At 39.4% G+C, this 13,610-nt stretch overlaps 1 protein-coding gene across 3 annotated transcripts in view; it reads right to left on the bottom strand.

Moving 5' to 3' along the window:
* Positions 1-13,610, bottom strand: part of LAMA4 (laminin subunit alpha 4) — a 102,543-nt gene that overhangs the window by 78,907 nt on the left and 10,026 nt on the right. For all 3 annotated transcript variants that reach the window (XM_008931395.3, XM_018078184.2, XM_018078186.2), the window contains exon 2: positions 474-575. In XM_008931395.3, the coding sequence (XP_008929643.2) occupies positions 474-575 (102 nt within the window). The remainder of the gene's footprint in view (positions 1-473; positions 576-13,610) is intronic.

The raw sequence follows: 13,610 nt of genomic DNA, 5'->3' as shown, positions 1-13,610 counted from the left end.
ACCTTCTCATGTTGTTCCTTCACAGCAGGAGGCTGCCATGCAGCAGAATTGCTATGGATAACACATGTATATACACTCACAGGGGTTGCTCACCATTGTAAATTGTTTATATTATATACAGCACTGTAGTCATAAAAGGAAGAAAGAAATGTGTTTGAATTTATAGATTTTTTTTTTCTCCAGAGGTATAAAAAACTCTTCACATATTTGTGATGGACTAAACATTTTCTCCAGCATACTAGGTCTCAAAAATACAGCATGCAGGAAGTGTTTTGAATGTGCGGAGATAATTTATGTAGGTGAGAATGAAATTTGGCCACGATAATGTTATTAATGTATTGATCTTGGCCCTAGTTATGATCAATCTTCAGCAAAAAGTCCTGTGGTAAAGACACTGCTTTTGCTGTGTATTGAAACTGAGCACTGGTGTTAATTGAAGAGTCAAACAATCAGAGAAGACAGAAATTCCTTACCACACAGATTCCAGATCCATCAAGGCATCTGTTTGCATTACCATTACAGTTGCAAGGAGAGCATTTTCCTGAGCTGGTACGATAAAATCCTTCTTGGCATCCCTGCAATGGAAAAAAAAAGTATTTCCTAAGGTTTGGTGGGAGGAGCAGAAAACAAGAACTATAACTATCAGGTCTCCCCAGAGCACACTGCTCAACCCAGTCATAGCAGACCACACACACACACTGCTGAACTCGAGTCTGTTCTTTTACTCTCTGTCCTGGTGCTTGCTTTTTTGCCTTAGAGTATTCAAGCTGTCAGCATTCCTGCCCGTGTCCTGTCCCTGACCAGCAGTGGGTGTGGAATTGGTAGATTCTTGCTACATTTTGTACTAGAGGATGAGTTAATCAGAAATGATAATCCTTCTCAGCAAAGAAGGTGTATTTATAGGAAAGGAATTCCTTTTTTACTTGAAAAAAGGAAAAGCTTTAGAAAATTTACTTTCCATCAAAGCTTTGATGAGCTTTGGATAAATAATCTACAGGAGACAGAAACATATCTACAGAGATCAAGGTCCTTCTGAATAAATGTGTGGCTGAGTCTATTCTATATAATTTAGTATTTTTGATAACATACCAAAGCTTTCCAAAATTAAGCAGAAGATTGTAAATGTCTACATTGCCTAATTAGAGCAATGGTATAAGGAATCAGAAACACAAGGCTATTAAGATGCCGCTCTAAGACTGAAAAATAAAAATAAAATTAAAGAGGATAGCTTTCATTTGATGTATTATGTGTAAATTCTTGTTCTCCACTGAAGAACTTCTCCCTCATTATACAAAGCTGATGAGACATGCACAGGTTGACCTCAGGAGCAACATCTCTTATTCAGGCAGCACTTGCTCTCCCTGTCCAGTCTCCCTGTGTCACATGGATTATGTTGGATCGCTGAAAACTCATGAATTTTTGGATCCTAAATATCTTAACCTTATCTAACTCTTGCAATATTGTTGCAGAGATGATGTGAAAGCACCAGCACATCATTCAGCTTTTAAAAAAATTATTTACCACATCCTGTTTCTGCTATCATTTGCAAATAGCACCCCTGAGGTGGCTGTCAGAGCCTGAGGTATGCCAGGCTCTCCTGGCATAAGTTTTGTGGCCAGCACTTTTTGTATTCTGTGGATCTTGAGGACCTACCCCTGCAAAAAGTGGGAAAAGTGGAAAGTTCAAGTGACACAGAAGAGCACTAATCTTCTCGCATTTGTATGAGCTATGAGGCTTCTTATTATATGGTACTGATCAAATTAGGATTAGATTTCCTTTGTATCTCCCTCTTCCTTACTTTCTTGAGTTGCCCTGAAATCAAGTATGAATTTTTTTTTCTGCACTGCAGCAACCTTTGCTTCTCATGCCCACTGTAAGCTATGGCATGAACAGCAGGTCTATAGTATCAAGTCCAGCACCACGCAGTGATACTTCCATTAGCTGCAAAAGCTGGGCTAGTACTAGTACTAGTGCTAAATATCCCTGCTGGTGGCTGGGGCTACCTAATCCTGGCATGGTGCTGTGGCCCTGTCACGTCTGGAACCTGCACTTGCACGTCTTCATGGTGGCAGTTGTAGCTGTGGAGCACTGGGTAGCAAAAGACAGCTGTCTGGAGTCTCGTCTCCATGTTAACTTCCATTCTCAAGTGTTGGTAGGCACTTCAAAACAGCCAGATAAGCTGCTTGTTTAGAAAACAATGTATTTTGTGAGATGACTAACAACAAGCTTTAAAAAATGATGTTTAAAAATGAATCATTAATCCAGTCTTATCCCAGAGAGCTCTGAGAAGCTCAGATGAACATAAATGGAAATCACAGTTGCCTTTACCCTTCTTATGCACAATATTTTATCTGGTTTGCTTTGGAAACAGTATATTTGATAATAGTTCCTAGGAGGAAAAGTCTTCATACCACAGCCACTTTGGGACAGCAGAAATACTGTCTATTTGTACTGCTTGTTTCTTTCAGTTGTTTAGTCTTAACACAGAGCAGTAGGACTGGCTCCTGCCAGACTGAAGGTTGCAGAAGAATGATTACGCCACACACTGTGGAAGGGAGACAGTTAGTTTCTAAATTGAAAACAGATTCTTATCCCAGTGTCTGCCTTTGCAATATTTATTTCCACCTATACAGATCTAAAGCTTGTTATACTCTCTGATGCCCCTCAGCTGGAAGGTGGTCCTAGCTGGTCCTTTAGTGTCTGCCCAAAAGCTTTCTTGGTTTTGCAGGTCTAAGCAGAATAATTTTTTACTTGTGATAGTGAATATAAACAATGAAAATGTAGGGATATGTGTAGAGGTGTCTGTGAAAATCCTTTAGTCAGCCACAAAGATAATCTTATTTTTAGTTCAACTAAGGGCATGCCTGCATTGCAGCCATGAGTGAGCTTTCATCTAATCCACACATAAGGCAGAAAAAGTTAGGTGCAGTTCAGTGCAACACTGCTGGTTCCAGTGTATGGGAAAGTGTTGCACAGTTTTTGCTAAGGTCCACTGGGAACCAGCTTACCTCCTATTCTGAAAAGACACACTTCTCAGTTCCTCAGGCCATCTGCCTCAATTTTGTGTACCTCTGCTATTTTCATTGTTGGAGACCCTCTTGAAAATGAGATGAAGGGTCCCAAGTCACCTGCGTATTTTTTCTGCAACATTTTTTCCTCATGTTATTCAATTCATCACAAAAACTTAGAAAGTGCTGATGCTCACTATTCTAATACAATACTTTAAACCATGGGTTGCATCAATGTAAGCCAGAAATGAGGTATTGACAATCAATGCTATGAGGGAAGAGGGAATGAGGGGAAAATGGGATCCAGATTGTTTCCTTTGGGCTAAGAAGTTTTCTCAGGCATTCTGAAGTATTCTGATATATTTGTGTTGCTCCTTGCCCTACTAGTGATAATGGAGTGATTGGTTGGTTGTTCCAGGATGTGAGCCAACATCATATTTACAAAAAGAAGTGTCAGAGTGTTGAACTAATTGAGGGATTCAAATTGCTGAATGTTCTGGAAGCATAAAATAATTGCACACAAAGCACAAACAGGTCTGGAAAAAAATAAAAATACCCTCCGCGAAAAATCATTATGTAGGCAATTGAGTGAGGAACATTTCCATCCGCTATCTGTTCCCGAATGGTGAATACAATTAGTGAGCCAAAATGTTAGGTCTGCATTAGCAATTATGTCTTCACAATTATAAGATTTCTTTTTCCCCAAGGGAAAAAGTTTGTTCCAGTTCAAGCTGAAAAGTCCAACTGAATGTTGGTCTTGCTGATCTCCTGAAAATTTTTATGCCTGTGGGTCATTTATTCCCCCCCTTCTCACTTTGCATCTGGATTTAATTATTACATTTCCCAAAAACAAGAACCAGCTGCATGCTGAAAGTGCTGTGGAGCCTGTAGTCATATTCTGTTTCTTCAGACACTTCTACTGGTCTGGGTGCAAGATGGGACTGAAGATGGAAGACAATCCACATATACATGGTATGAATTTACTCTCATATTATATTCAAGCAGTTCCATTGCTTTCATCACAGCTGCTCCTTATCCAAACCTGCATAACTGAGGGCAGAATTAGGTCCACTGTTCCACCTAGAAGTAGTGGTGCAGCTGTGCTGGGGTAGATATGTTTGCTGTGACCCTGCCTCCTCTGGTTTGCTTTTCCCAAAAGAAGAGTGCGTGCTGGTAGCATGCACCAAGTGTCCTCTGTGACTGCATCTGCACCGTCTAGCTGAAAGGCAAGGTGTAGTTTCAGGCCTCAATTTGCTCCTTGACAGACTGTAATTTTCCTGACAATGACCAGGCACAGCTCAGAGCATGACATTTGTTAGGACGTGCTCCCATGAGGCAGTCTGTATGGGACCGCTCTTCTCTGGGCAAACTCGGAGAGCGCTTCAACACATGGACATGGGCTGTGTTATGCTATTTGACTAGGAGGTCCCCACACTGCTTTATTCAGTAATTCAGATGTAACCATTGACTCTCTCATCTAGTGGTAGGAAAACATGGTATGTTTCTTTAGTTAGTACTGGAACTTGTGACTTTCCTGTGAATATATAAACATACAAAGGGTCTCTGTCTTCCAGAATAAAAGGCTCCCTTGGATCCATACCAATGTTTAGTATTTCCAGAGTTTTCTTTTGAGTGCTAGGGTACATGAAAGGATGTGTATCCAGGGCTAAATGGGCTACATTAAGACATTTCAGCCTTTGTTATATTCATTATCATTGTGCCTACCAGTCTTGGACCAGGAATCCCGTTACAATCTGGTCCAAAACAAACCCAGAAGAAAAAGATGGTGCTTGCCACTAGGACCATTGTAAAAGAGGAGGCAGCTGTTGCACTTGGGGAACTGAATCTGAGGAACAGCACTCAAAGTAGTAGAGATGGCACATCAGCTGTAAGTCACTGCTAAGTATAATGTCAGTCGAGCCTTGGTTGTAGCTCGCCAGCGGTGTTATGGTCTTTACTTCTAGAGTCCAAAGGTGTGCTTCCCTCCAGATCTGAGAAGGTTCCTCAGGGGGCTATGTGGATGTTCAGGCATGAGGGCAACGATCAAACATTATGGTATTAGTAAACTCTCACTTCAAAGGTCTGCTCAGAATAGTAAAAGTGAATGTGAATTTTGTGTAGAAGGGTGATTTTTGATGACAGTAGGCAAAAATGCACATTTTTTTAGTTTCTAACAGGTCCCATGCATTACTTCTTTATATGTCAAGAGTTAAATAAATGACTACAGCATAACTTACTGTATGCTACTCAAGTCATAGTAACTGTCCTGATCATGTTCTTTTAGCCTTCAGTGGAAGAGAATTAAGTTAATTCTCATTACCTGTCCTCTGGTGACGGACAAGTACATACACAGATAGCTATTTCTGGTTAAGCTGACATATCACAGTTCATTCACCTGCTTTACGCTGGTGGTGTTGCAAGTTCATTGGACATATAGTTTAATTTTGAAAGCATTCAAATTTTCATTTTTCTTCTGTCTGACCTGTTCTCTACAGGTGATAAAAATATTGCCAGAAGACTATTCCCTGAGGGAATTGTAATCTGTGAAGTGAGAAATTTGGCATGACCGCCTATCTCTCAATCAAAAAATTTATAGAGAACTGTGACACATACTGTTAATTATTTGCATAATAATATTTATCACTTGACATAGATTGATCAACAGTTTTGGAACCGTGGGACCCTCAGAAGTCCCCACAGTCTCTTGTGAAATGAAAGAAAAGAAAAGAAGAAGAAAAGAAAACAAACTCTACTTGAACATTATCAAGCTTTGCCCCAGAACCCATGAAAAAGAAAATAGAAAAATGTTGCTCCTCTGATATAACAGTCATCATATCAGCCTTAGATACCTGTAAAAGTAGGACACATGCATAAATTAAGTCCAGGTTTTTAATGTGCTGATGAAAACAATCATAAAAATTGAGTGGAGCAATGTCCCTTCTTGACAACTTCATGCCAATATGTAATGTTTGTCTGGAAAGAATTGTTTAGACAAACAGTTTAGGACGCAATGTAATATCAAATCCATGAAACTCTGTTATATCTTTTGCCATACAGGTGTGAGGGAGTACCCTAAACATCCTTCATTCATTTAAAATCCTTGTGCCTAAAACAGAGAACAGTTTGCTGAAGTGCATGGTTTAGCAATGGAAACATCAGCCCTCTTTTTCCTGAGGACATTTCCAAACCCAGTCCAAACATGCTTGCTTATGTTTATTTTTCTTTATGAGCAGTATTTGAAATTGGCAGCCACAGTTCTGAGACCTTTTTGAAGATTGTTTGCTTAGGCCAAATTGAGATAAATATCCTACTACCCTTCCTAAAAATAAAGATGTTTTCCTGCTTGAATATCTCCCAGTACTTTCATTTATGTCATTATTTATTAGAAATGAGAACATTAGAGAAACAAGTCTGAAAAAGCGGTCGTCTACTGTACATTTGATGTTATTTCAGTTTCTCTGGTTTCCTCAGAATAGGACTCTTCTCAAAAGAGATTCCTGTTTTTGATCACCTACAATAGGGTCCTCACTTTCAGAAATGCTCAATCCTCAGTCGAAAGCTCACAGAAATCTTGCCAAATATCCAGCTTTCAGCAGGTCTCACCCGACATGTCTATGTCAGCCCTGAAGACAGTCCCAGGCTGAACTCCAGAGGACCTCTGTGCCCTAGGTGCAGCGCTGCGCTAACGCAGCTGTGGCTGTGCTAGTATGAGGGTATCTTGGCCAGCATCCTCGGCAGCTGGTCAGCCTGACTGCCTGTGGAGGAAGACCAAACCACAACAAGCTGGGAGTCATCAACATGGAGACGTCCACATGGGAAGAAGCCAGCAGGTCGCCCTTTGTATGGTTTGATTTCTTCTACACTGAAATGCATCAAAATTAGGTCAGCTGTGCCTGTTGCTGTCTACTGATTGCAAAGGGGGACTTGGAGGGCCAGCTCACGTGTAGGTGCCAGCACTGCATACAAAGTCCAGGGAGATGGAACCTATGTTCCATCATGTCAGATATTCTGAGCCTTGTAGAAGTGTCCAGGCTGCAACAGCTGTGCTGGATAAACTGCTGAAGACCTTGTGCCTTTGGAGAAGTACAATGGCTCCTTAGGGTCTGTTTCACCAGACAGTATATTCAGGTAGAGAAAGTGGATGCATCTAAAGGAAATCTTCAGGTCTAACAGGCCCAAGCAATTCCCTTCCTACACTTCAGTTAAGCTGATTTTGGCCAGTTCAGAGCATGATCATGGGATGTTTCCATTTGTCCAGGTAGTGTCTACTCTGATATTTACAGGTAACTTTCTAAGCGAGCTGTATTATATCGCTCTACACTGGTTCCACCTTTCCCATTGCAAGCTTGTGCATTCAAAAACCTACAAACAGAATCTTTTCAGCCCCCCTCTGAGATATATTTGGTTTTGCTTTCAGAGGCAGAGAGCATACATATATGCTAGCACCTTTAGTAAAGCTATAATTTTTAGGAAGAGTTTTAAAATATCACTAGACATTCATTAGTGGAATGTGATTTTATTGCTCCTAGTAGCTCAGTCCTTCTTCAACTTGAAGCCTTTGAACAGCATAGAGCATATTTAGGAAAGAAAACAAATAATTAAGACTTTCTATTGTCATCCAAAATACTTGGTACTCACTGCAGTGACTTTAGTTCTAATACATGTCTGTGAGATACAAGATTATCCCATTTTACAGAGAACAAAACTAATGCCTGACATCATGTTAGTGCTACCATGTTCATTCCTTGCTCAAGCTGAATTTAAGCACTGCAGATACAGCTGGAAAGAAGAGCAAGAGCTCTGATGCTCTTAGTGACTTTGACACTTTCCAGACCTGGTGACTGGAGTAAATCTCCCCACATAACCATGCAGGAAAGATCGAGCACAGAAAGAAGTATGGCCCCACTCTTAGGACACCTTCTGGTTACCTCCAAAAGGCACACTTTTTCTGCACTAAAAATACTGCTTTGCCAAATTGGGATGTAAAGTGTTTGAATCCATAGACAACCTAGATTAAAATCACTCCGGGCAGGCACAAAATCTGTGGCTTATCATGATTGGAAACCATTAACTAAAAAATTATCTTATTTACCTTGGACAGAAATTCAAATCTTGTCGTGTTTCATTCATCAAAAGGTACTGAGCATGGCAACATGACTTCTACATCTGCTCTTCAGCTCAGGTCATAATTGACTTTCAGTTCATTTAAACATGGATTTTTAAAATCCAGACTTCCAGTTGTAGACTGATGGTCATTGACCATTTCTGGTTCCCTGGGGCAAACTAACAGACATTTCAAATTTCCCAGGTCAAAGACAAGTTATTCATAAGCATAGACACAAAGATTTAGTTCTTCTTCAGTCTACTGGGAAACTTAATGCGGAAAAAAAGGGCAGTGATAACACTGTACTCCACTCTCCTGAATTTCCTGCCTTTGCGGACCTGCAAGAGAAACCTTTCTCCATTTGCTGGCAGAACACACAACCCAGCAGATATACAGTAAACACTGTGTGCAACTGTAGTTCATTCCAGCCCATGCCACTGGTGTGCAGCACACTCAGAAGCCCTGGGCCCTTTGCCATCTTACACAGCTACCGTGCACTTAATAGATAACTAAGAAGGTGCTGAACCGCTGGAGGTTAAATTTTGGCTTTAGAATTCAGTATGTGTAGTTTTTAGGAGTGTCTTTTGACTGCATGGGCTTTCAAAAGTGTGTGTGTACATGAGGATGGACAAGGGTTAAATGGGAGAAAAGGATATACCTACCTTTGCACTGTGGGACCCTGCTGCTGACTGAGCCATGATGGTTGCTGCCTTGGTCCCAGAGGACTGGATGAACTTGCATATTCACTACAAGACCTATGAACTGCACTTGCTATGTAGGGTCAGGAGACTGGAAAACCAGTATGCACTTCCCCCTTTTCTGAATGTGTAGGCAGGTACTTTGAGGCCATTAGAGACTGAGTTTACCAGACTGGTAGGGTGTTTATTAATTAATGCTCTGTTTGAATAGTCCACATGGACATGCCTTCAAGTTATGGAGATGCAGCCCTATATATGGTGGGGCATGAACTGCCAAAAGCTTTTATGCCCATCTCACGTCTTATCTAGCCAATATTTCACTCATCTAGGCAGTGTGTGATGCTTCAGTGCACCTCACACTTAGACTTTTCCACTTTTGTGGGTGAGGAGCTCACTGGTGGTAGCTCTCCAGTTCTTGCTGAAAACACTTTGGGACCAAATATTGACAGCTGAGAAACACTGTTAAGTAAGTTTAGGAATGCATTAAAAGTTGGAACTATGCTGTTTTTATCTGTGCCCAGGAGATAGTACATATTTTACAGGTACATGTATGATATCTGAGCAGTGTGAGTCAGCAGGTAATCTGTCTTTCTTATTTGGCCTACCTAACCATGGAAGGCTGATTCACCACACTTCATAACTAGGAGATACCAAAACACTGAACCCAGTACCAGATGCTGCCAATGCTTCTGTATGGTTCCTGATTCCTGTTTTCCAAAAAGTTAGGCCCATCAGAGATAACTGCATTAAAACAGTGCTTGTAATATTATTTGCTGCTTTGAATATTATTTGTCATTGCTTCTGTTCTTCACAGCTTTTATCCTCACCTGTTTGATACATGAACACTACACTGTACAAAATCGCCAGCAATGTGTAATCAATAAATGCAAAGCAAAGCTCTGCATTTTTTCACATAATAGCTGCTAAGGAAGAAGCTTGAGAGGGTGGTATCTGTCTCTCAGTAGCTGAAATTGTTAAGATAACAAATGGCTGTGTTGAAACACTTTGATTCTAATTACTACTCCAACAATTAGATTTGATCTAACTATGGTAGGTCATGTGGAGAAAGGATCTGAGAAAGGAGAAAGGTAACCTGGTCTAGTAGGAGGTGGTTTTGCCCACGGCAGGGAAGGCTGGGACTAGATGATCTTTTAGGTCCCTTCCAACCCTTAACATTATAGAATTATATGATCTGACGTATCCTATGTGAAGTGTATGACTTGGGGTAGAATTTGTCTAATTAAATTCTCTCTGCTTTGTTTTGTTCTGATTTTTTGAGGCACAAGATAGAAAATATTTCTAGAAGGTGTCCTTGGCCTTTTTATATACAAGTACTTGATGACAGTTCTGATGTTGTCTGTCATTCATATTCCTGCCACTTTTTTACAATTATAACGGTATAGTTGCAAATAATTTGTTTATTAATTTCTTCTAGATCTTGTGTCCTCCAAATTTGGATGGATTTGAATTTGCCAAAGGAGATAGAATATTCATATGGATAGAGATTTGTACAGTTACAATTTCCTCAAAAGCATAGTGAGTACTTGTAGCAATGAGAGGTTTGCTGCAGACAGTATATTCCAATAGGCCCATTTATATATAGTGAGACATTAATTAAATCCATGGCTTCTCAGTTTGTATTTATAGCACACTCTAGCTTTTATTTATAGGTTACTGTTTTGTGTTGTCTATATTATATGTCTCTTTTGTTGGCAACGAGACTTGAATGATATTTAAACAGTCTTACAGTAAATGCCAACTGGATGAGATGATTGTTCATTGGCCCTTCTTCAGGGAGGCCTCTGTACTTCTCTTGGGCTGTATCTATTAATGGAGCATCTGAATGTTACACTTATGGGTTATGGATCTCCACCTGCCCTCACTGGCTCCCACAGCCGTTCTTTTGTTGCCTTGTTCTCTATTCATGCTTGTGTACTCCCTGTTCTGCTTTCCATTTGTTCTCCCACTCCTCCACTTTGACTTTCCCTGCACCTGATTCTAGTCACTCACTCACTTTATTACATACCCTTTACTTCTAATGTACAAACAACTCCACAGCAATAGTTTCATTATATTGTTTGAAATTAATATAAGGAAAATATTCCTTCTCACTGACCGGTTAAGAAACTCATCACCTTACTTCCATGCATGAGCTTCTCTGTCCCTAATTGTGTTCATATAAGGATATTGGCACTCAAGAAAATATATTCTTCTGCTCATGTCTTGTGTGATGATGAACATTACTCTTTCACTCTGTTTCTTGATCTGTAAAATGGAATAATGACCACAGCCACTCAGAATCACAAAATAGTTGAGGTTGGGAGAGACCTCTGGAGGTAAACTGGTCCAATCACTCTGCTTAAGCAGGGAGAGCTGATTATCTGGGTCTGTGTCCAGGTGTATCCAATGTAATCCACAGTAGTGTATACAACAGAATCCTAGATTACAGTGTCCCAGATGTACCCAGCAGAAACACAACTTGACAATGTCATGTCTTTTAAGAGAACTAGTCAGAACCACTAGGAATAATGAATATCCTCACATGGGCAGCCATTTGTGGTAGTCATGTTTTGCTTGTTTCAAACGCCTGCAAGGAATATAAGGCTGTTGCTGGTCCCAAAACTTCCATGCTTCCTTATACAGTGCTGAAAGAAATTTTTTGGTTTCCAGTTAATCAGCTATGTTTTGAGGACATTTTGATACATACACAGCACTGCTTGGCATTGTGGTGCCTTTCCCATTTTTTCTCTCCATCCTTTCTAAGTGTAGACCTCACTCTTGTATTTGAGGGTAACTTTTATGAGAGACCTGCAATGATTTAGTGCTGAAGCATACCAGCTATGTGAAAAGGATTAGTCAAAGAGTGTAGCGAGAAAGCATTACATTTCAGTGATAAGATTTCCCATGAAAAGTTGAAACTAGCTTTGTAAGAGAGCTTTTGAGGTATTTAAGGAAAATCTGGTTTTTTTCATAAGAGGAAGGAAACATGAATATGGAAATTTTTTTTGATACAGAAGTTGTTTTTGTTAAAGTATCTTTCATGCCATTTGTTTTCATTAGATACAATGATTAAAGCATTTTTATCTTCTTGGAAAAACAAATAAAGTGTGTGAGCTCTTACTCAAGGTACAAATAACATTAGTTCTGCTGGTAACTTCCCCTTTAACCTGTCCTGTTCATTTCTCATAATTAACTATATGCATCTTCCTAGATCAGGTCTTGGCTTCATAGGAGACTTCTGTGATTCTTCCCCCACTGAGTTAAAATATAAATAATTCTTGAAATAAAATGCCCTGATGATGCCTTTTTGCAGAGCTGTCATACTTCACTCTGTTGCCACTTCAAGAAATAAATGCATTTTAAATTTCCAGACCTTGAGTAATAGCATATTCAAGATTGCCTTTGTACTTGAACCTATAAGTCCCTGTAAAGTGACATTTCAGAGGAATCTTTGTCTTCCTCTGAATATGAGGCCCTCAGAAGTCCTTAACTGACCTATTCACCAGACATGCTCTAACATCAAAGTAATTTAGAGAGACAGACAGCAATCCTGCTCTACACCATACAAGCAAACTCCACAACATACAAGCAAAAGTGGATGTCTGCTCTGCAATTTTATTTCTTCTCTGCTGATTTTTGCTAAGTTTATCAGAGTTTTGAAGCCTCACAAACTAGAGAATTAAATACAAAGAAGCTTGCTCACCAGCTTCCCCTAGGCTTCCAGCTCTATTTATAATTTCTATAAGCCTTCATTACCTCTAGTCTACAGTATCAAATTCTTCTGAACTAGAAAGGTCACATTTTAATTGTTATTACTGAAGAAATTAATTCAGTGTGTGACATCATAGCTAGACAGTTAATTACCAGTTAATAATTAATTTAATAGGACGCTTTGTTACTGTCTGTATGCAAAAAGCCACTTTATAATATTTACTGTTTCAAGGCCAGAAACCTTATGCAAATTACCAATTTGCAATTTCAATTGTATTTTTAAAACTGTAAACATTCCTGGGAGGAACACATTTTTTAGCTTAGTTCTCCAAATCAGTGTCCATGATAGTTTTATAATAAGCACTCTGGTGTAGTATGTGAAATCCCTATATTGTTCTTTTAAATTTCCAGTGTTGTTAACTGTGAAATATTTATTACTTTCACTGTTCCACTGATGTTGTAAATTAGGAATTAACCAGAAGTTGGTGAACAGTTTTAGGCACAATGCTGGTAATCTTTTTTTATCCACTTATCTTGACAAGTAGCTCAGTTCTAATTGCATTTAATGAGACTGCAAACTAAAGCAATTATGTGAATTACACACTAACAAGCTTTTTGTTTTGTTATTTAACTTGCAAATGTAAAATCAAATTCTTTCCTGACTAAATAGTCATTCAGTGGAACCCCGTAATATTTTTGCATATTCTTATTTTTTAAATTAAATTCTACAATGAGATAGGTTCCATGAAAAAGCCTCAGTGAACATTTGCCATAGATCTGGGAAAATTAATATAATAATGGGGTATTCTAGGTAAGTGATATGAAATGCTTATTAAAGCTGCAGCAGTGTGTTTATTGAAGCTCAGCAATATGAATCTTCAAACATTAAAAAGTAATAAAAAAGCAGTGACAGTGTTTGTGAATCTGTAATCTTCTTCAGTAAATGAATGTTCTGTGCATGAATCTCAATATTGTTCCTTTATGCCTGCATCCCCCAGTGATGCTCCCACCTCAGAGCACAGGGCTATGGCTGATCTGGAGCCATGCACACCATGCCTGGCCAGTCTGCAGCTGTTAAACAATATATCT

The sequence above is a fragment of the Manacus vitellinus genome, unplaced genomic scaffold (genome assembly GCF_001715985.3).
Source record: "Manacus vitellinus isolate BGI_N305 unplaced genomic scaffold, ASM171598v3 scaffold_4_pilon, whole genome shotgun sequence".
Classification (NCBI taxonomy): domain Eukaryota; kingdom Metazoa; phylum Chordata; class Aves; order Passeriformes; family Pipridae; genus Manacus; species Manacus vitellinus.
This window is presented reverse-complemented; position numbering and strand designations above follow the sequence as displayed.